The sequence below is a fragment of the Podarcis muralis genome, chromosome 6 (assembly GCF_964188315.1).
Source record: "Podarcis muralis chromosome 6, rPodMur119.hap1.1, whole genome shotgun sequence".
NCBI classification, from domain to species: domain Eukaryota; kingdom Metazoa; phylum Chordata; class Lepidosauria; order Squamata; family Lacertidae; genus Podarcis; species Podarcis muralis.
In genome coordinates this window covers 99,854,043-99,876,019 of record NC_135660.1, presented here as the reverse complement: position 1 = coordinate 99,876,019, position 21,977 = coordinate 99,854,043, and the positions used below count along the sequence as shown (strand labels likewise).

The following is a 21,977-nucleotide window of genomic DNA, read 5'->3' as shown; positions in this document are numbered from 1 at the left end:
ATTCAGTGGGACTTGTTTTTTGAATAAGCATAATGGGGTCAGGCTGCTTGACTTCAACCGTAAGCCTGCTTTTTTTAGGTCTAAGGCTGTAAACTTGGGAAAATTTACCTTGAGGTAAGTACCATCGGACCTTTGAGTGAATATGCGTAGGATTGCATGGTAAATCTCATTTAGCTCAGGCTTACCTCAGGGTAATCCTGCATAAGATCAGAGTGTACAACAGCCCACTTTAAAACAGAAGGAAATAAGCGTCTCCTTGTTCCCAGCCAAAAAAAGCCAACACCCTGGCTTCATAGAATCGTAGAATTGCTGAGTTGGAAGGGATCCTGAGGATCATCTAGTTCACCCCCTGCAATGCAGGGGTCCCATACAGGGATCAAAACTGCAACCTTGGCCTTAATTCACAAGGCTTGGTTTGCACAGTTTTGCAAGATGAAAAAATGGTACATTCTAAATTGAATACGCTTACATATATAGAGATGATAGATAGATAGATAGATGATAGATAGATAGATAGATAGATAGATAGATAGATAGATAGATAGATATAGATATTTACATGACAACAGCTTGTATCCAATGCATTACCTTCCCATTTATTGTGCAAGTTGGATTGGTTATCTGAAAAGCAAGATTTTGCGGGTCAAAGTCCGCCTCTGGAGAGGTGTTTACCCTGCTTGCAGAGAAAGGAATCAGCCATTCGAGACTCCCCTAGTGCCAGGCTGATGTCTGTCAAAGACATGCCTCCTGGCAAAGCCCAGTTCCCGGGAGAAGTGGCGCGTTGGCTTCCTCGGAGAACCAAGGGGCAGACCTGTCAAAATGTAACCGCCTGAAGCCGACAGAGTTTGCTCTTCGTGAATGATCAGTTTTTTCAGATGCCCAAGTAAAACCTGACTTGAGTCGGTCAGCTTAGCACACCGACTAGACCCCCTAGCAGAGTGATGAAGGGGGAGTAGAAATGGGTGTGTTTGTTTCATTTATGTCCTTGCCCCACAATTCTTCCAACAAGCTCAGGGCCTTTCCCTGTTTTATCCTGGCAGCAACCCTGCTAGGTAGGCTAGGCTGAGAGGGGGCAACTAGCTCAGGGTGAGCTTTGTGAGCCAGTGGGTATCTGAACCAAAGTTAACTCTGCTGAGTATGTTAAGTGTTTGATGCAGTGCCCAATTAAACCCTGTGGAGGCCCCTAGGCAATCTGAATCTCAGGGGCTCCCTTGCTCATTTGCTATAGTGGGGTAACATGGAACTAAGAAAGCTTGATTGTAATTTTGTTTCAAGATCAAATTGATACTATTTTGAGCCACCTATTTGGTAATCCGCCATATTGGTAATCCTACTCTGCCTATTTGGTAATCCGGCAGTGGTTTGATGTGCTTCACACACATTATCCTGTTGGAATCCTTGCAAGAAGGCTTTAAGGAGGAGAGGAGGTTAAGGGGTGATATGATAGCCATGTTCAAATATATAAAAGGATGTCACATAGAGGAGGCAGAAAGGCTGTTTTCTGCTGCTCCAGAGAAGCGGACACGGAGCAATGGATCCAAACTACAAGAAAGAAGATTCCACCTAAACATTAGGAAGAACTTCCTGACAGCAAGAGCTGTTCGACAGTGGAATTTGCTGCCAAGGAGTGTGGTGGAGTCTCCTTCTTTGGAGGTCTTTAAGCAGAGGCTTGACAACCATATGTCAGGAGTGCTCTGATGGTGTTTCCTGCTTGGCAGGGGGTTGGACTCGATGGCCCTTGTGGTCTCTTCCAACTCTATGATTCTATGATTACTATTCCATAAGCCAGATGAGAGAGAGCAGGGCTTCCCTAGGGCACCTACTGAGCTGATTGGAATGTGAGGCTAATGCATAGCTCATGCTGCAATCCTTTACTTACAGTATCTAGGAGTAAGTCTCACTAAGCTCCAGGGACTGACTTCTGAGAAGAAATGTATAGGGTTGCACACTGTCTGTCTTTCAGTCACTTTCTATCACATGCTGCACCACCTGTCTGTCATTAGATTAACCTCTCTACCTCTAGGTTAGATCACTGTAATGTTGGCCTGCTTTTGAAGACTGCTCAAAAACTGTATCCAGTGCAGAATTCAGTGGACTATCAATTGAGATCTGGTGATCTGAACATGCAACTCCATTTGTTGCCCAACTGCACTGGCTGCCAATTTGTTTCTGAGCCCAATTCCTCAATTCAAAGTGTGATTTTTTTTAACCTACAAAGCCCCACATTGCTCAGCCCCTCATAGCTCAAGGCTTTTAAATAAAACAAATCTACTCCAAGAGGTACTGAGTTCAGGGGGCTTACTTGCCAGGGTTGCATGTGTAAGAGTGCAATTCCATGCACTTCTACTCTGAAGTAGAACAGGCCAGTGGAAACTACTCCCAGATAAGTGTGTATGGGTCCTCAGCCTTTGATTTGTCAAATTCAGCAGGATTGTGGCATACGCACTATGCCTGCTAACCACGTTGGAAACACATCCTTCTGTACCTCAAAGAATCCTGGCCACTGTACTTTGTTAAGGGTTGTTAGGAATTGCAACTTTGGGAGGGGTAAGCTACAGTGCCCAGAATTCTTGGAGGGAAGGAATGTGTTTTGCATGTGCTTTAAAGGTCTAGTGTGCATGCAAGTCTCCAAGCATGTTGTGAGCTGTGCTCCAGGAACATGCCATCTTTCTTAATAAGAGTTTTCAAAGCCAGCATTAACCTGCAGCCCTCTGCAAGCCTGTTTGGGAGTAAGCTGCAGTGAGGCAGAGGTTTTCAACCTTTTTTGGGTCCACGGCTCCCTTGACCAACCATATTCTTTCTGTGGCACCCCTGTGGGACTCAGGAGCCCAGTTATGTCACCCCTTGCCTGCAGAGCCGGCAGCCTCTCTCTTCTCCCCTCTCCTTGGGAGTTCTCTGGGCAGCTGCAGCTGCCACCCCTGGTCTCTGAGTTGCCTCCCTCCCCCCAAAAGGGGTGCCTCTTCACACTGCCCCACCGGGGCCTGGGAAGCACCCCTGGCCAGCCCCAGGCACCATTCCCCTGGGGAGCTTGTAGCCAGGGCTGCTGCAACAAACAGCTGTGCAAGCCTTTGGGAGGCAGAGATGCGAGAGGGCCTCCGAGGAGGGAGGGAAGGAAAGAGGGACAGCATTCAAGTCACCCCAAGGTGTCATGGCACACTGCTTAGCACACTTAGAAACATTGGTTTTCAGTAGAAATTACATAGGCACTTCTCCCTGCCATAGAGGTCAGGGGAACTCAAAACATGCAGCTTAAAGGTGGTTAAGTCGGTGCCCTTTGCTTGCAAGTAACTGGGAAAGCTGCAAGGCAAAAGCAGAGTGAGAAGGAAAGGGAGAAACCTTAGACCGGTTTAAAATGGGAGGAGGCTGCTCAGGGCAGCTCAGGAGGGAAATGTGCAATTAAGTGGAAAAGTCTCTTGGGAAAGAAATTGTGTTGGGGGCAGCAGAGATTGGGGGAAACATGAATGGCGTGCCAGTTTCAGCCTGAGCAGGGGCAGGTTGGGATAGCAGCCTGCGTGATCCGTGGAGGTGGCTCTGCGGGTAAGCAGAGTGGGAGGTGCGTGGCGGGGAAAAAAGAGAAAGGCGACGATGAAGCGGCTTCATGCTTTTATTGCATGGCTTTGTGTTTGGGGGAAAATAGAAGAGAACGTGAAATAATATTTGCTACTGGGCTCTTTTTTTAGGGTCCTCCCCAGTACCCAAGTAGAACTTTGCAGAGCTTGCAAAAGTTCAGAGTTCTACTTTCCTTAATTAACTGCTTCGGCCCAAGTTAATTTTTCCTGCAAGGAAATCCCAGATCCTTCACAACGTGCAGGTGTGGCCCTCTCCCTTGGCACTTTGAGTGCAGAAGTAGGTGGTATGGAAATCCTTCAGGGCACTTAGGTCCTGAACCCATACACAGCTACATGGGAGTTATTCACACTGAACTTGGACTTATTTCAGAGTAAACACCTTTTGCTAAGTAAAACCCTAAGCAGAACCTCAAAACAGCAGTCCTGGAAGTCAGCACCATTTAACTCAATGGGGCTTACTTATGAGTAGACACATATAAGGTTACTTCAAAGTAAACCCCCTTAAATAAAGTAGGAGTTACTTCTAAATAAACATGCATAGGATCTGCCTGCACACATATTGTGGGGAGGAATTTGAAGGCTGAATTAAGAGCAAAGGACCTCTTGCAACAGAGTGGAGCAATAGCAGAACAAGACTGGGTCCCTCCAGATGAACTTTCTATGGAGCATTCATCCTGATTTGCTTGCATAAAACTTGCGTGGAAGTTAGATTGTAGCTGGTCTTTATTGAACATTGTGACTGTTTCCTTGTGGGATATCATTCCTTCATCCCACTCTTTTCAATGCATTTCCCCATCACTTCCCAAAAAACAAAAGGTCAGATTCTTCTTTAAACTGGGTTTGTTGCACTAAGGTGACAGAAACCTTTCATCCGCTTTAATTGTGCAAACCTAAAATTCCAGTATGTAGGCACATGAAGATGGCAGTCTGTGGCACCCTATAATGAATGAAAAATACTGTTGTCCCTCCAAGCCAAGATCATCTGCAGCAGTCTTCTGCAAATCCAAGTCTGCCTGCAGGTTCAATTACTACTCAGCTATTTGGGGAGAATACTGCCAGCTTGCTTTTCCTTATATATAAGGGAAGCAGGTAGCTTTCAAAAATATGAGAACAGAAAACTTAAGGGAGGGCTTTGGTGTTTTCTGGGGGGCAGTGACTAGGCCTTCACAGAACCTGCCTCCTCTGGCTATGTCTCCATAAGCACGCAACACTTTGGCTTTGTGTGATAAAAAGATCTCAGTGAGTGTATTTCTGTTTTTGTTAGGGAACTGCTGCTTTGCTCTGTGATGAAGGACAGGCGGAAGGGAGAGAAGGTGGAGCCAAGGAGATGTGCAAAAACAAACCATGTGAGAAGGAATCTTTTTGGTCCTGTGGACCACAGTAATCTGCAGCAGGACATCCAGCGCATCTTGTGCACTAGCATGGAAAAGGCAAAGCAGAGGTGGAACTTTGACTTCTGGCAAGAGGTTCCGACTGAAGGCCTGCTGCAGTGGGAAGAGTTGCAGGGCCACGACGTCCCCCCCTTTTACCATACTTGTGTGGTCAGAGAGGTTCCCAGACCCTTGCAGCCCATGAACCGAGCCGCAGCCAAGGAACCCAAAGCTCGCCACAATGGCAAAGTGATTGAGAAACCCTCAAAGATGGCAGGGAAGAAGAGTCGGCCTGGGAGGAAGTGGAGGCAGACGTCATTGACCGGTAAGCAGCATTTGCACTTTCATTTAATGTTTGTTGCTACCAGTATGCAGCACCACATGACAAAGGATGCACAACCCAGAAAAATCACTATTCACATGTCAGGTATTTGGTAATATAGAAAGTCATGTTGTAGTAGCTGTTCCACTCCCAGTGGTGCCCTGCATTTTAAAATTGAATTAGGAAGGCTGGGAGTTACAACTTTTCCCCACTGTGAGATGGCTTGTGAGATGTGAAGCCCTAAAGCTGTCATCCTAAACCCACTTACTGGAGAGTAAACCCCATTGAACACTGAAGTGCTTACTTTGGAGTAAACAGACATAGGATTCAACAGAAGTGTAGAGTTTTTAGAGTTTGAAGGGACCTGGGACTTCACCGAATTCCAGCAGCTGCTTAGCGCTGGGTTCCTGCGATGGGGCCACTACACGCAGATGCCCACCAAGCCTCCAGCCGTGGAGAGACCCCTAGTCCCACCCCGGGGATTTCTTCCATTGTTGAACAGCTCTTACTATCAAAAGTTTCTTTTAACACTTAACTTTGGGCTGCGATTTTTATCCAAAGAACAAGAATTCTCTGCACACAGAAAGGTAACTTGTAGCTTTAAAAGGGCTTTAGCTCAACCTCTTTTCTGACATGCTAGTTTCCTCTGTGCAAGGAGTTGCCACGTGAGTCCCAAGCTGCACTCTATAGTGGTACAGTCCCGATAAAGCGAGAACTAGGAATCAGCTAAGTAAATCTCAAGTTGATCTGGTCCCATAATTTGTATTTATTTTAGACTTCAATAGCAACTTTGTGGCCAAGTTGATATCGCTGCATTAATATTGATGTTGATTATCCTTATCATCAAAGATTCTAACATGTAGGACATTGTTGTTGTTGTTGCTTAGTCGTTTAGTCATGTCCGACTTTTTGTGACCCCCTGGACCAGAGCACGCCAGGCACTCCTGTCTTCCACTGCCTCCCGCAGTTTGGTCAAACTCATTCTGGTAGCTTCGAGAACACTGTCCCACCATCTCGTCTTCCATTGTCCCCTTCTCCTTGTGCCCTCCATCTTTCCCAACATCAGGGTCTTTTCCAGGGAGTCTTCTCTTCTCATGAGGTGGCCAAGGTATTGGAGCCTCAGCTTCACGATCTGTCCTTCCAGTGAGCACTCAGGGCTGATTTCCTTAAGAATGGATGCGTTTGATCTTCTTGCAGTCCATGGGACTCTCAAGAGTCTCCTCCAGCACCAGAATTCAAAAGCATCCATTCTTCGGTGATCAACCTTCTTTATGGTCCAGCTCTCACTTCCATACATCACTACTGGGAAAACCATAGCTTTAACTATACGGACCTTTGTTGGCAAGGTGATGTCTCTGCTTTTTAAGATGCTTTCTAGGTTTGTCATTGCTTTTCTCCCAAGAAGCAGGCGTCTTTTAATTTCGTGGCTGCTGTCACCATCTGCAGTGATCATGGAGCCCAAGAAAGTAAAATCTCTCACTGCCTCCATTTCTTCCCCTTCTATTTGCCAGGAGGTGATGGGCCCAGTGGCCATGATCTTCGTTTTTTTGATGTTGAGCTTCAGACCATATTTTGCGCTCTCCTCTTTCACCCTCATTAAAAGGTTCTTTAATTCCTCCTCACTTTCTGCCATCAAGGTTGTGTCATCTGCATATCTGAGTAGGACATAGGCACTATTAACAAATATAGAAATGCCTATACCATCTGATATAAGTTGACCCAATAATAGATGGATACTTGTTACCTCTGCAGCTGCAAATGAGACTTAAGACAGAGGTAGCCAGCTTGGTCCCCCCCCCCCCGAATTTCTGGGCTACAATTCCCACCAGCTGTAGCCAGCAGGGCCAATGGTCAAGGATGATAGAAGTGGTCATTCAAGAGGTATGGAGAGCACCACACTGCCTGCTTCTGGCACCAGGTTGGCTGCTTCTGTCCAGTGAACTACAAACAGCTCAGAAGAAATGTTGCATTTTGTGTTGATAGGGGGAAAGCTCTTAAGATTTACCTTGCCACCTTTTATTCGTTAATAAACTAGGACGGAGCAAGCCACGGTACCAAAAGTCTGAGCAGCAGTGCTTTTAATGGCCACACATGAAATGAAGCCTGGTGCCACTTGCTAGAATAGTAAATATTAAGGTTGGGTGGGGTCACCCAGCACCTAGGCTGCAGCATATGATAATGAAAGTGGTGTTGCCTGCAAAGCCTTCAGTTCCTGCTGCAATGGTTCCCAGTAGCCTTCTCCATTGCTGTCTCCCTTTACCACAACAGAGACAAGGGAAGACATCAGAAAGGCTCATGCATTCCTGCAATTTTGGGTAGAGCCCTGATTCCTGGGGGATGACAGATGGTCAAATGAAGGTGGGAGCAGATTCCAAAAGCCTTCCATCCTAAGTAAATGTGTATGCCAACTATGAATGAAACTTCTACTATTTAATTCATCGTATGTTCCCCCTCCTGCTGTCATAGGCATTTCTATGGCCTTACATCTGATAGCCTATGGGCAGTTGATGTGAGATCCTAGCTAGCTGGCCCTCCCTCCCTCCCAGAGGTCTTCTTCCCATGGAAGGTTGTGATAACTGTGGACTTTGTTTTCCTTCACTCGTGCTCCTTATGCTCATCAGCAGTACGTGGCTCACTAATGTACACATTATTCCCCATCACAAATTGGTACTGGAGCAACTTAACAAGATTGGCTCTGCAAATCCTACAGAATTCCAAGAACATCTTTCTTTGGACCAAATGCAAGGCTTCAGCTGTTAGCAGAATGCTGGTTGCATTGATTGCTGGTTGGGTTGCATGGGATACTGTTGGTTAAGCGATCATGGGAACTGCTTCTTCACCTAGTTTCATTTGGCACTGGTTTGCTACTTTGATAATTTGCCATTGGCCCCTGGCTGGGTAGATACTTTTATTTTTCTTTGTAATTCATGGTAATTCTGAATGGCAACAGTCTCTGTTTGTAGAGGTAGTGATAGTGTCAAGTGCATTCACTGCTATTTATTAATTGCCAATGACCACTGGCGGAGGAAGAGGAGTGCGGGGGGAGCGCACCGCCCTCGGCAGCGTGATCCCGGCAGGGCGCCATTGCGGCTGCTCCCCCGCCCGCACTGGGCGCCATGCCCCTGCCTGCTCCCGGTGCCGGAGCATGAAGCTCTGCCACTGCCAATGACATACGTACTGTTTGACATTTGAAGAAGGAATTTAAATCCCAAAACTTTGCAGCATTTTATTTTAAGCTATTGTGCAGTGAAGCCTCATTCATATGAGACACTGTTCACTTGAGACTTAGTACACCAAGGGATCTAAATGTGCATGTTACTAGACTGACCCCATTTGAGTTGCTGTTTCTAAGTCTTTATATAGCAACTTCGGTGTACATGGACTGTTGTTACATATGCAGGGGAAATGCTTACAATCCAAATTTCAACACTGTGGGAGACAGGAAAAGGAGAAAACAGTTTCTGCTATATGGGAATAATAATCTGCTCTTACATTATAGGACTCCTGCCTTACAAGGATTACTGAAGTTGTTGTTTTTTAATGTATTTTCATTGAGCAATTTTAGCAAACAAATTCCCCCCTTTTTATTCCCTCCCATCCCTCCCTTTCCCACCCTGCAGAGACTTCCCTCAGCTCCCCTCTCTGATTTGTTTGCACATATTATTCTCTGCATGTTAAAAAGTTATACATATCATTACCTTATCTATCCTATGTTCTACTAATAAATTTGTGGATGTTTATTCAAAACCTGCCAAGGAATCCAAGTCCTTTTGTTGTCTTTTTAAATAGTTTGTAAAAAGTTCCCATTCTTCCTTGAAGTCACGGTTTTCTTTCTCTCATAGTTTATATGTTAACTTTGCCATTTCCACATAGCTCATCAGTCTTTCTTGCCACTGTTCTTTCGTTGAGACTTCCTCATTCTTCCATCCTTGTGCTAAGAAGACTCTTGCCACTGTTGTAGCATACATCAGTGTTTCCCAACCACTGTTCCGCGGCACACTAGTGTGCCGCGAGATGTTGCCTGGTGTGCCGTGGGGAAAATTCGAAAGATTTTTTTTTCTTTTGTAAAAGTCAAATTAGGTCCTAATCTATCCCTCGAGCGCCTCTTGTCCGTTATTGTGACGCATGAAGCGTGTTCCCGCCCACTCCCCACCCTCCCTTGCTTCTCTCTCTCTCTCTGTGGCGCTCTCCGCTGCTTCCTGCTGGGCATGCGCAGCTCGCCTCGCGCTTCCATTCTGGCCCCTCCTTCCCCCGACTACCCCGCCGCTCCGTTCCTTTCTCTTTCTCGCGTGTCAGAGAGCAGCGGCGCGAGCGCGGCGGTTCCCTCAGGGCTGACGGAGGGCTCGAGGAAGAGGAGGCAGGACGTGGAGGCGGAGAAAGCGGCGGCGGCCACCCCCCACCTCCGGCTCGAGGCCCGCGTAGAAAGCTGAGGGGGAGAGATAGATAGAGGTGGGCGGCGGCGGCAGCGACCACGACCAACCGCCACAGTAGTTGTAGCGGTGGCGACGGCGAGCAGGGACTCCCGCTCTCTCTCCGTCGTGTCTCTCTCTCTCTCTCTCCCGGGCCCGTCCGTTGAGTCTCCCGCGCGCCTCGGCTACAAGATGAGCATCGAGATCCCGCTGGGTCTGACTGAGCTGCTGCAGGGCTACACGGTGGAGGTGCTGCGGCACCGGCCGCTGGACCTGCTGGCCTTCGCCGCCGAGTACTTCGCCAAGCCGCGCTCTCCTTCCTGCCTCGCTTTGCTGCCTCCTCCCCCCCACCCCCAAAGCTTGGAGGTTCCCCGGTGCCGACCCGCAGGTTTGACCCCCTTCTCACACCTGTTCGCGCTCCTTGCACGGGATGGGGAGGAACGGGGCTCGCCGCTGCCTCCGCTCGCCCTCCCCCCCTCCGCCGGCGGCCCCGCGATTCTTGGCATTTTTGGCAGTTGGCACAGAAGGAAGGCAAGGGGGAGGGGAAAAAATTGAATCTTACACTTTCGTGCGTCCCTCCCGGCGTGACGCTGCGTGCTGACGTCACGGGGCTGTAATGGTGGTGTGCCTCGAGATTTTTTTCATGAAACAAGTGTGCCTTTGCCCAAAAAAGGTTGGGAAACACTGGCATACATGAATAAATTCTTTGTTTTCCTTGGCAAGTCTTGTCCTAAAATCCCTAACAAAAATGCTTCTGGTTTTTTTACAAATGTCATTTTGAACATTTTTTTCAGTTCATTATATATCATCTCCCAAGAATTTTAACTTCTCTACATTCCCACCACATATGATACAAAGTACCTTCTTTTTCCTTACATTTCCAACAGGTGTTTGACCCAGTTTTATACATTTTTGCCATTTTTACTGGTGTGATATACCATCTATACATCATTTTCATACAGTTTTCCTTCAAAGGAGAACAGTCTGTGAATTTCAAATCTACTTTCCACAATTTTCCCCAGTCCTCAAATTTATATTATGTCCTGTATCTTGCGCCCGTATAATCATAACTGATTTGACCTCCTCGCCTTTCGTTTCCATTCTAGCAGAATACTATATGCTTTCTTCAATAACTTTGTGTCTTCTTCTATAACCTCCTTTTGGAATCTAGAGATTGTATAACTAAACCCTTTTTTGTTATACCTCGGGATAAATACGTTTCAGGTTGAGCGCTTTCAGGTTGTGCTCCGCGTCGACCCGGAAATAACGGAGCAAATTACTTCCAGGTTTCACCACTCGCGCATGCGCAGATGGTCAAAATGATGTCATGCGCATGCGCAGAAGCGGCAAAACGTGACCCGCAGACGCGCTGTCGCATCTTACGTTCCGTTTGGGATGCGAACGGGGCTCTGGAACAGATCCCGTTTGCCTCCCGAGGTACCACTATACATCTCATTTAATTGTCTGTAATGCAACCAACTCTGAAAATGGTCTTTAATTTCATCATAATCTTTTAGTTTCCATTTTCCTTCTTGATCTCTCAATAAGTCTCTGTATGTAGGCCATTTTCCCTTTTTACCAAGCGGTTTGAGTAACGAAGTTTCAGTTGGTGATAGCCACCAAGGTGTTTTTTGTTCTATTAAATCTTTATATCTCTCCCATACTCTCATTAATGATTTCCTAATTAAATGATTGTAAAATCCTTTATGTACTTTCCCTTTTCCATACAATAAATATCCATGCCATCCATATCTGTTATCATGACCTTCTAAATCTAATACTTCTTCCTTTTCCAGTTTTATCCAGTCCCTAATCCAAACCAAGCATGCAGCCTCATAGTACAGTTTAAGGTCTGGGAGGGCGAAGCCTCCTCTTTCTCTTGTGTCTGTAAGTATCTTATGTTTAATCCTTGGCCTTTCCCCCGGCCGCCCCCCCCTCGGACAAACTTAGAAATATCCTTTTGCCATCTTTTGAGGCAGTCATCCTTAACCATTACTGGGACTGTCTGAAAAAGGAAGAGCATCTTCGGCAACACATTCATATTAATCGCAGCAATTCTTCCTAGTAGGGAGAGATTCATTCTGCTCCAAATTTCTAAATTCCTTTTTATCTCACACCATACTTTTTTGTAGTTATATTTATACACATTTATATCCCTTATTGTTAACTATATCTCTAGATATTTTACTTTTTATAGATTTCTATCTCAATGCTTTGCACCAAATCTTTTTTCTCTTCTTCTTTTAGATTTTTAACTAATAATTTAGTTTTATTTCTATTTAATTTAAATCTTGCCACTTCCCCAAATTCTTGATTTTTTTCTATTACCTTAGGGAGATAATTTTTTGGATCCTCTACTGTAATTACTAAATCATCAGCAAAGGCTTTCAATTTAAATTCATTTTTTCCCTTTTTTATCCCTGTAATCTCTTTATCTGCTCTTATATTTCTTGCAAGTACTTCCAGGACCAAGATGAACAGCAACTGTGATAACAGGCATCCTTGCCTAGTTCCTTTTTGTATTTTACATTAATTCATTATCACCTGATTTATAATTAACTTTGCATTTTGTTCTGAATATATTGTTTGTATTCCTTTTAAAAATTTATATCTGCAATTAATTTCTTCCAGCAATTTTTTCATGAAATCGCAGGAAATGTTGTCGAAAGCCTTTTCACCATCTATAAACATCATTGTTGCTTTTTTTCATTTTTTACCTCCAGGTATTCTATCACGTTCAGAATATTTCTTGTATTCTCTTTCATTTGTCTACCTGGAAGGAATCCTGCCTGATCTTGATATATATATTCACCTAATATTTTTTTCATTCTACTGGCTAAAATATTTGCAAATAATTTATCATCATTGTTTAATAATGAAATAGGCCTGTGATTTTTTTATTTGCATTAAATCCGAATCTTGTTTTGGAATCACTGTTATATAAGCTTCCTTCCATGTTCTTGGAATTTCACCTGTCTTTAAAATCTCATTCATCACATCTTTCAACGGGTTTGCTAATTGTTCACTTAGCTTTTTATAATATTTTGCCGTTAATCCATCTGGTCCTGGAGACTTGCCACTTTTTGTCCAGTTTATTGCCTCTAATACTTCTGGAGCTGTTATTTGGGTATTTAATATCACTAACTGTTCCTCTTTTATTTTTGGCAGATACTATTTTTTATATATTCCTCTATTTTAAACAAAAATTCATTTCCTTTCTTATACAATTCTGAAAAGAATTTTACAAATGCTTCTCTTATTTCCCTCATCTTATCTGTAATTTTTCCATTTATATTGATTTTATTTATAAAATTTCTTTGTTCACTTTTTTCAGTTGCCACGCTAGCAGTTTTCCTGACATGGCATGTTCAAAATATCTCTGCTTCATTCTTTTTATTTGCCAACTGATTTCTTCATTAACTATCATGGAATATTGGGTTTGTAATATCCTAATTGCCTACTTTACTGACTCTTTATTAGCTTTTTTTGCAATTCCTTCTCCAGGCACCGTTGGTCGGGTAAGCAGTTCACAGTTCTGTCTTTAGACCTCTTCTCTCTCTGCTCTCAGTTCAGGCAGCAGCGTTCACTCCTCTCTGGCAACCTTGACCGGGCAGCTGATAAGGAGGGAGGGAGCAGGCTGGGACAAGCTGAAGCTCGCAGAGCCAACAGGAATTATAAAAGTGCTCAGAGTCTTTAAAATGTTTTCCGTTTGTTAGAAATTGGCATCCGGAGGGCAATTAAGATAAGGTTTTAAAAGAATAAAAGTGAGCGCCGGAGAGCGTGACTTGCCTCGGCGCCATCTTGGCTCCCTCCTCAGAGAATTTAAAAAAAAAGTTGAAATCTGCCCCCCTTTTTCATGATTTCATCTAAAATTTCGTTTTTCTTTCAATTTCCTTTTAATTGAATTTTGTTGTATAAACAGTCCCCTCATCACCGCTTTACTAGCATCCCAGACCATTTGAAATTTAATCTGACCCTGGAGATTTATTTCAAAATAATTCCCCAAGGTCTGGGGAATTTCTCTCGAATTTTTATTAGTACTATTAAAATTCTGCCTTTCTCATCTTTTTGGATCAATTTGGGTTCTAGTGCAGGATTAATATAAAAGACAACCCCTCTCTTTTTGACATTGTCTACTGAGATGAAATCCATTCCTAATCTTTTGTTAATTAAAATTCTTTTATTTTATTTTTGAAATATGTGTTTCCTGAAGACAAATAATATCCAATTTTTGTTTTACAATTACATGTTGAATTCTGTTACGTTTAGTTTTTGTCATTCAAACCGTTAACATTCCAACATAATATTTTAAGATTGGCCATTTTCAGAGTCACTTAAAATATCCCTTTTTCCACCTACTGCTCCCTCCAAAGACAGCCGCTCCAAGGCAGCTCTTTTTTTCTGCTAGTGGGTCTGTTTTTATGTCATGTCTGGTATCTAGGTCTCTTCTGTGTTTTTCAAAGAATTCTCTGGCCTGATTTTCTGTTATCAGCCTATATCTCTTTTTCATAAATGTAAATGAGACTCCCCTCTGGGTATTCCCATTTATATTTTATGTCTGCTCTTCTCAGAGCTGTTGTCAGAAATCTATATCTCTGTCTTCTAATTCTGAGTTTAAAAGGGATTTCCCTAAAAATGTCTACTTTCTGTCCAGCAGCCACGAGATTGTCCTCAAAGTTTTTTTGAAGGATTGCATCCCTTGCTCTTTTTGTAACAAATGTTAGTAGGACATCTCCTGGCTGTTTTCTCTGTCTAGTTTCCCTCGTGCAGACTCTGAAACAACTCTCAGTCATTTCCTCCACCCATTCTTGACTCTCCCCCATCCATTCTGAATTTTTTTTGCAACATATGTTTCTAGATTCTGTTCTTCCTCTGAAATTGGTAATCCTCTTTTAGCTGCAAAAGAAGGATTTAGTCTTCTAAATCATTTTGTCTTTCTTGAAGGCCTCCCACAGTCCCCATAACAACTTTCTGTTCCTCTTTCAGATGGCCCAGTTCCTCAGTGGTTTTTTCCAACTTGTCAACCTTAATTTCTAAATTGTTAACCTTCTCTTCCATCTTCCCAAACTGTTCCGTCAATAAGTTAGTAGATTTTTCCAAGTCTGAGTGCACTTGTTGCGCCAAACTCTTCATTTCCTGGGCCATCTCCTTCCTAAAATCAATAAATTACTTCATAAGAAAGTCAGTGTAATCTGCCTTCCCTGTTTTTTTCTGTTTTTTGTTTTTCTTTGAAAATGATATTTATTACTTTTCCAACAATTTAAACACAACACTACAAAGAAGAAAAAAAGAACAGAACAATACAATACAATACAAAAACACTACATAACACTGACACATTAAACTAACTTAACCAAACAAAAACAGTTTAAAACATATCAAACAATTTCAGTATCCTATCTTTCATTCACTTATTTCAACGACCTCCTCACACCTCCCTTTTTGTATTCCACTTCTATTAGTTGTTTCAGCAATTCCTTTCCATCTTCCTCTGTTTTCTATCCTATAATTATCTTAACACATTCTAACCTTATTTTCCCCTTAATATTCTATTAATCTATTTATACTTAATTCCTTATAACATTTCCTGTTTTTTCTGTTGCTGTCTCTTCCTGTACACTTGCATGTCACTTCTCGATGGAGGCCTTCCTAGTGACTGCTCCCATATCCTGCTTCCCTTTTTCCATGTCTGCACTAGAGGTTGGAATCTTTGTTCTATTCAAGGTCACACCTGCATTTCTTAGTTCTGCCCAGAAGTGAAAACATTTTTCCACTCCCGAGCTCAACCATAAAATCTTCCCTTTGCACTTTTGGACCCTTTTCCCACCCTTGCAAATCCTTACAAGGAACAGAAAATAAAAAAGAAGGGGGAAAGTAAAAAAGAAGAACAAGGCAAAAGTAAAAATATGACTCTGTTGCCATACCTCTTTCACCCAAAGGTTAGTCAATTAACTTCACCAAATCTTACTCATTCAAAATAGCAAGCCATATATCAAACAGGACAGTTCCCTCATGAAATAAGACTGAAAAATAAGCAAAACCAACACAAACAATCAATGCAAAATTGTATACTTCTCTTCAATAATTCCTTTCCTTTCAAGAAGGTGGCAGTGAATGGGAAGTAGTCCAACTTTATGACTGTAATCCAATATGTTATAGTCCACTTCTTTAACTTTATAATTCAGTATATTATAATACAGATTTTCAAGTTTTAAGCTTTAAAAGATATGCATCCAAAAATATCAGAAGGTGTTAAAAATTTACTTATTGGCAGGTAGTGTTGCAATAAATTTCACTGGTCTTCAGTAAGCACTTATATCCAATCCAATTCCAGGTTCTCTATTCTTCCTGGGGAATTCCTCCCCCAATATAAATAGAGAGTTCTCCTGCTTAGCTTCGGTTTTGTGCCTCCAAGTTCCAGAGCTTAAAGTTTTAAAGCCTGTATTTCCAAAGCTTTTCTACTCTGCCAAAGTATCAATCTGTCAAATTATATCTCTGTCTGACTGTCAACTTGTATCTTAAAGTTACCCAAAGAACAACTTGAGACAACTATAGCCAATATGTATCCAAAAGAAAAAGAGTCTCTTAAAACTGAAAGTTGCTAAAAATTCTCCATTGGCTGCAGTTACTATGCTCTGCTCCCATTCACAAAAAGTCCCCTTGCAGAGCCTGTCCACAGAAATCGGAAGTTGACTTCCTTTTTGGCTTCCATTTTACCAAATCAATTAATGTACACCTAATTTCTTCTTTTAGAAGCTTTATTTGGTTTTTAACCTCTAATTGGAAAATCCACTGCTTATGGTGACAGCACATGGCTTCGGCTGTAGGGTGCGATGGAGCCGTGAGCTGACTCAAGCCTCTTCCCTTCCCCCCTCACAGAAACAGCGATGGGCAGGTCTGGGTTGCGGCGAGTTCTCCGACGCTCTGCTGGACCCCTGGAGTCCCCACTTGTCTGTGGGGGTTTTTCGGGGGGGGTGCCTAAGGATTACTGAAGTATTGAAGGTGAATTTCTTAGAACTTAGCATGAGAAATATAAAATGCTAAGCAGCAGTAGTAGCAGAGAAATGTTAAAGGTAAAAGGTAAAGGTACCCCTGCCCATACGGGCCAGTCTTGACAGACTCTAGGGTTGTGCGCTCATCTCACTCTATAGGCCGGGGGCCAGCGCTGTCCACAGACACTTCCGGGTCACGTGGCCAGCGTGACAAGCTGCATCTGGCGAGCCAGTGCAGCACACGGAACGCCGTTTACCTTCCCGCTGGTAAGCGGTCCCTATTTATCTACTTGCACCCGGGGGTGCTTTCGAACTGCTAGGTTGGCAGGCGCTGGGACCGAACAACAGGAGCGCACCCCGCCGCGGGGATTCGAACCGCCGACCTTTCGATCGGCAAGTCCTAGGCGCTGAGGCTTTAACCCACAGCGCCACCCGCGTCCCAATGAAATGTTACTTCTGTGTAAATAAGCAGTTGTATACTTCTCTAGATTTAGGTTCCAGCAGAAATGTTATTGTGTGCATTTTCTGCCTTCATCTGTTTCATATTATGTAAAGTATTCATATTTTGCTCAACTCTAAACAAAAGGGTTCCTAGAGCTGCTTACAAAGACCATTCATAAGGCAGCCTCTGTCCTTGGACTTACAATCTAAAAGACGTGACACAAAAGGATTGGGCGTAAAGAGTGAGACCGTAACACACACACTCACTGCGCTAGCTCTTACTTAAAAAGCTCTCATGGTGGAATAGAAGCAGTGGCAGGACACGAGGAGCCAAGTGTTGCAAGACTTTCAGCTGAGCTTTGCTTCTCTCTCTAGATTTGCAGCCTGCTGGAATGGCATAGTATCCTAGAAATACCCAGCTTTGTACAGAAAATGTTAAAGGTTTGTTCCTTCTTGGACTCGAAAGGTTTGAACCTTTCAGACTTCATTACTGAGAGCCATTCTGTACATGACACTCAGAGTGAGATGGTAAACCAAGCTGAGAGGATTCTGGACTGCAGCACTTCAGCCTGCAGGAGGATTTCTTGCACTTTCTGGTGCATTTCCCCAAGGAAAACCTTCTGCGTGTGGTTAAGCCAAATCAGGAAATAGATGATACAGGTAAATCTTTATATGTGATATGTTGGCTTTCTATGTGCAGGCAGTTTCCCTTTTGCTTTTCTTGGCAGGGCTGGCAGCAGATAAAACAGGATGAGTCCATCTGAAGTGGTGCTGTTCAGAATTCTACTGCTTGACTCTGTAATGTGGCCGTTGGAGCTCAGAGCAGCCGCACTCTCCCACTTGCTGCATGCATAGTTTCTCATTTCTAATCCTTATTCACCTGTTTGTTTGGTTTTGCCACAGATTATTACCAAGCAAAGAAGCAGATCAGAACGGATATGCAAACTCCAGTAAAGAAAGCGCCCTTCTAGAATGGAACTTTGTCACTGGTTTGCTGGTTTTGTGGGCTGGTTGATTTTTTAAAGGAGCTTCCAAAATTATACAACATCTTGAAATGGTGCATTTAAATAATGAACACTTGGGCACTTCACACAGAGGCACAGATTTTTGAAATAAAAAATGTGAACTTTCAGAACATCAGAATGCAGTTAGGCCGATTACGTTGTATACCCTCTTCCTGCATACTGCTTTAAAAAATAAGAGGAAGAGGAGGAAGCAGATAACCAAGCAAGAAACAGACTAATTGTAGCAGTAGTGGCACCTCAAAGGATGTTGCTTATCAGGAATTGGTCAGCATAAGAGTAAATAGAAAAAATACTATGTATGAACAATTTGGGAGTGCCATTATATGGTCTTGCATACTATGTGTTGTCGGTTTTTTACTTATTTAATTACTATATAGACTTGCATGTCAGTGTGATCATCAATAATATTTTTCCAGCTAACTGAATCCCCCCCCCCCCAGCTTTTAACATTTTAAGTAAGCATAACAAATCCTTAATTTGGCTTGTATAAATGTTTGCCACTGTTTTGCACATAAAAGTTATTTATGCAGATATACACAGATCTCCTGCCAGCAGTTGTCCTTGGTATCTGTGTCCAAACAGAGTTCATTAATATTGAAATCCTGGAATAGCAGTTCCATCTGAACTATACAGTCAGCAGAATCATGTGGTTCATCTCTTGCTGGACACCCACTCTTACAGATTGCATGCCATATGTGCAACTCACTGCTTAGAGAAAATTAGCATGCCAGGGAGAAGGGTTCTAACTTAACATTCTTTTTGCCATGCTACGTTTTCTACATCTTACATTAGAACATTCCTACATGATATTTTACTTGTAGGCTGCCATTGGACTGTGTGATTAGTTGAACGTGTAGTTCTGCTTTAGGTTTACAGTACTGACCTTACCCATGTCCAGCCTTCATCTTATTCACTCTTTCTAGAGGCTCAACAGAAAAAGATTTTTTGTCTCCAAGTATGTTATGCTTAATGTGTCTTAATTCTCTAGGGATACTAGGCTTGCCACTGGTGTGCACTTGAAGAGGATTCCTGTGCATTTAATAGATGTTTACTGGTTTGCTAAACATACTTTCCCCATGACTGTATTGAGAGTTGCTGTACCTCCATACACCTCTCACCTGTGCAGCTATAAAAGGCACATGTAGGATAGGATAGATGGAGCACATTAGGAGGAGTTGAGTTTCATAGTCTTATTTAGTTACCTGTCTTACAGCCCAAAATTTCTTCTCATTTCAAAATGATTCGGGCACTGATTGTTTTAATTAATTGTCCTCTTATATTTTCTTACTTCTTACTTTGCAGCTTCCATTGCATCCTCTAGCTCTCGCCCAGCACAACTTTTTAGAATAATTAGGTCGATAAGGTCCTTAGGAGGACAACCAAATTTAAGCACAAATTTGACCCACAGCTGTGAGGCATTTGGGAGCTTTTTTGCGGAGAAAGTCCTGTGGCTCCGCCATGACCTCCCTGCCAATTTAGATACAGTGACTGAACTGGAGGTCCCTCGACTGACTTTGGGTCCAGTGTTGGACCATTTCGATCGGATACTCCCTGCTGATGTGGATAGATTCCTCCAAGCTGGTAGGCCCACCATCTGCCTCCTTGATCCGTGCCCATCTTGGCTGATTAGGGCGTGTCCATATTTCACACGGACCCCCCTGGTTGAAATTATCATTTGTCCCTTGGCAGGGGGACATTCCCAGGGGAAATGAAGGAAGCAGTGGTGTGTCCGCTCTTAAAGAAAACTTCACTAGATCCTTTGTTGTTGTTTAGTCGTTTAGTCGTTTGTGTCCGACTCTTCGTGACCCCATGGACCAGAGCACGAGATGCTCCTGAACTGTGTGTGTTTATGTAACTTTGTGTGGTGGTATGTGCATTGTTTGTCCTAACACTCTTTGGATTATTATTCAAAAATAAATAAAAGTTGTAACTATTTGTGCTGAATCAACTAGCATTCATGAAAAAGATGTCCTGGGAATGGGTGAGACGTACATAAAGTATTGTGCCACTCTCCTGTTCTGCCTTTCTCTGGAAAGAAAGATGGCAATTCAAACCTAGCAGGTGTGACGTACAACTTTGAACAGCTGTAGTAACTGCGCTGTATAGTTGCAGAACTCTCCAAAGTTCGATTTGAAATCTACCCTTGAAGAGTTTGTAGTCTAATGCAGAAGAGACTGCCATTCATTAAATTATACTGAATTAATTCTGTATCATTAATAAAAACCCTGATCCTAACTACATTTACCTGGAAGTAAGTCCCCTTGTGAGACTTACTGCCAAGTAGGCATGTGCCCAAGTATGCACACTTACTGAGGAGTAAGCCCGTTGAACTCAATGGGACTTACAAACCAATATCCTAATAATAATAATAATAATAATAATAATAATAATGTATTTATACCCCGCCCATCTGGCTGATTCATCCAGTATTAAAAGCTTCCCTAAACAGGGTTGCCTTCAGATGCCTTCTAAAAGTCCGATAGTTGTTTTTTTCCCTTGACATCTGATAAGAGGGCATTCCACAGGGCAGGTGCCACTACCGAGAAGGCCCTCTGCCTGGTTCCCTGTAACTTGGCTTCTCGCAGTGAGGGAACTGCCAGAAGGCCCTTGGAGCTGGACCTCAGTGTCTGGGCAGAACGATGTGGGTGGAGACGCTCCTTCAGGTATACTGCCAAACTAAATATTATTAAGGGAAAATAATTTTGAAATACTTGCTTTTTTCTGTCCAATAGTACGGGCTGGTGGGTGAGGTTTGCTGCCCGGCACGCAGCCCCATCCTCCTCCTGCAGCCACGCCACTCCACTGGCTGTTTCTCCGCCCCTTGGTTTCCATGAAGCTTTCCAGGTTACCGCCAAACCCTTTTCAAATTGACCTATCCACGGCTGCCTGGGGGGCCGGGCAAGAAGAGTGGACCATGACTGAGCAGGCTTCACTCCAGTCCGCTCCAAAAGCCAGCAGCGCAGTCAGCCCCGGAGCGTCACCCCAGCTAGCCCTCCCTCTAATTGTATCTTTTCTTTCAGGCTGACCTTTTTCCTTTCCAGGTCCATGGGCATTGCTACGGTCGGACGATGGTTGCTGTTTTTCAGAGCAAGGAAGGAATTTCCCCTGTTCTGCAGGTTTTGCTTTCCCCATAGCAATTGTCACAACTTTGGTGTTTTTAGGCCTTGGGCGGAATCCTTTAGTCCAGCAATCAAGGAAGGGGTAGTGTGGTGACTGACACCTTTTGTGGCGGTGATATCAGGGTTCTCTGTTAGAGGGGTCTTGAGGGGAATGTCTCTGACCACAAGTTCACAGCAATGCAGGAGGGGGCCAGCTGTTTAAACACATGTTTTGCAGTGTCCCCATATTCCCTATTGACCCTGTCTTGCCTCTGACCCCCAGCTGGGGGCTGAGAGAGATATACACCCAATGCCTAAGCAAAGGTTTCCTACACCTGAAATTTAATAAAGTTGTGGCCATTTTAATCCCAAATATGCTGTCATATGTTTTCCTCGACCTGAGGTCTGGCTCGCGGAGGGGGGGGGTGGTCTGCGACTGGGTGTGCAAAGAAAGTTGATTCTTGTTTGCAGATTTCTCTGAAAAGGTCAAGAATGGTGTCATCAGTATTAGCTTATGTGCTCTATGTAGAGAACATGTCTTATGGCAGCAATTAATGGGGAAACCATACCCAGCCAGATGGGCGGGGTATAAATAATAAATTATTATTATATTATTATTATCTCTGTTCTCCAAAACAAGGTCCTTGTTTCTGCTGCTGCTGCTGCTTTTAACCACATTAGCCTCTAAAATGTGGACCATTAACTGTATTTAACAACTGATGTGGAAAATCAAAAGTGAATCTTTTAAAAC

General features: G+C 43.5%; 1 protein-coding gene across 5 annotated transcripts in view; it reads left to right on the top strand.

The window, feature by feature from the left end:
• The window catches only part of LOC114596769 (cyclin-dependent kinase inhibitor 1-like), a 39,370-nt gene that overhangs the window by 1,508 nt on the left and 15,885 nt on the right, over nt 1-21,977 (top strand). For 2 of the 5 annotated variants that reach the window (XM_077930817.1, XM_077930819.1), the window contains exon 2: nt 4,834-5,264. In XM_077930817.1, coding sequence (XP_077786943.1) covers nt 4,834-5,264 — 431 coding nt within the window. Of the gene's footprint in view, nt 1-43; nt 115-4,833; nt 5,265-16,549; nt 16,673-18,006; nt 20,064-21,977 lie in introns of those variants that run through there. The other 3 variants (XM_077930820.1, XM_077930821.1, XM_077930818.1) reach the window with 3 other exon arrangements.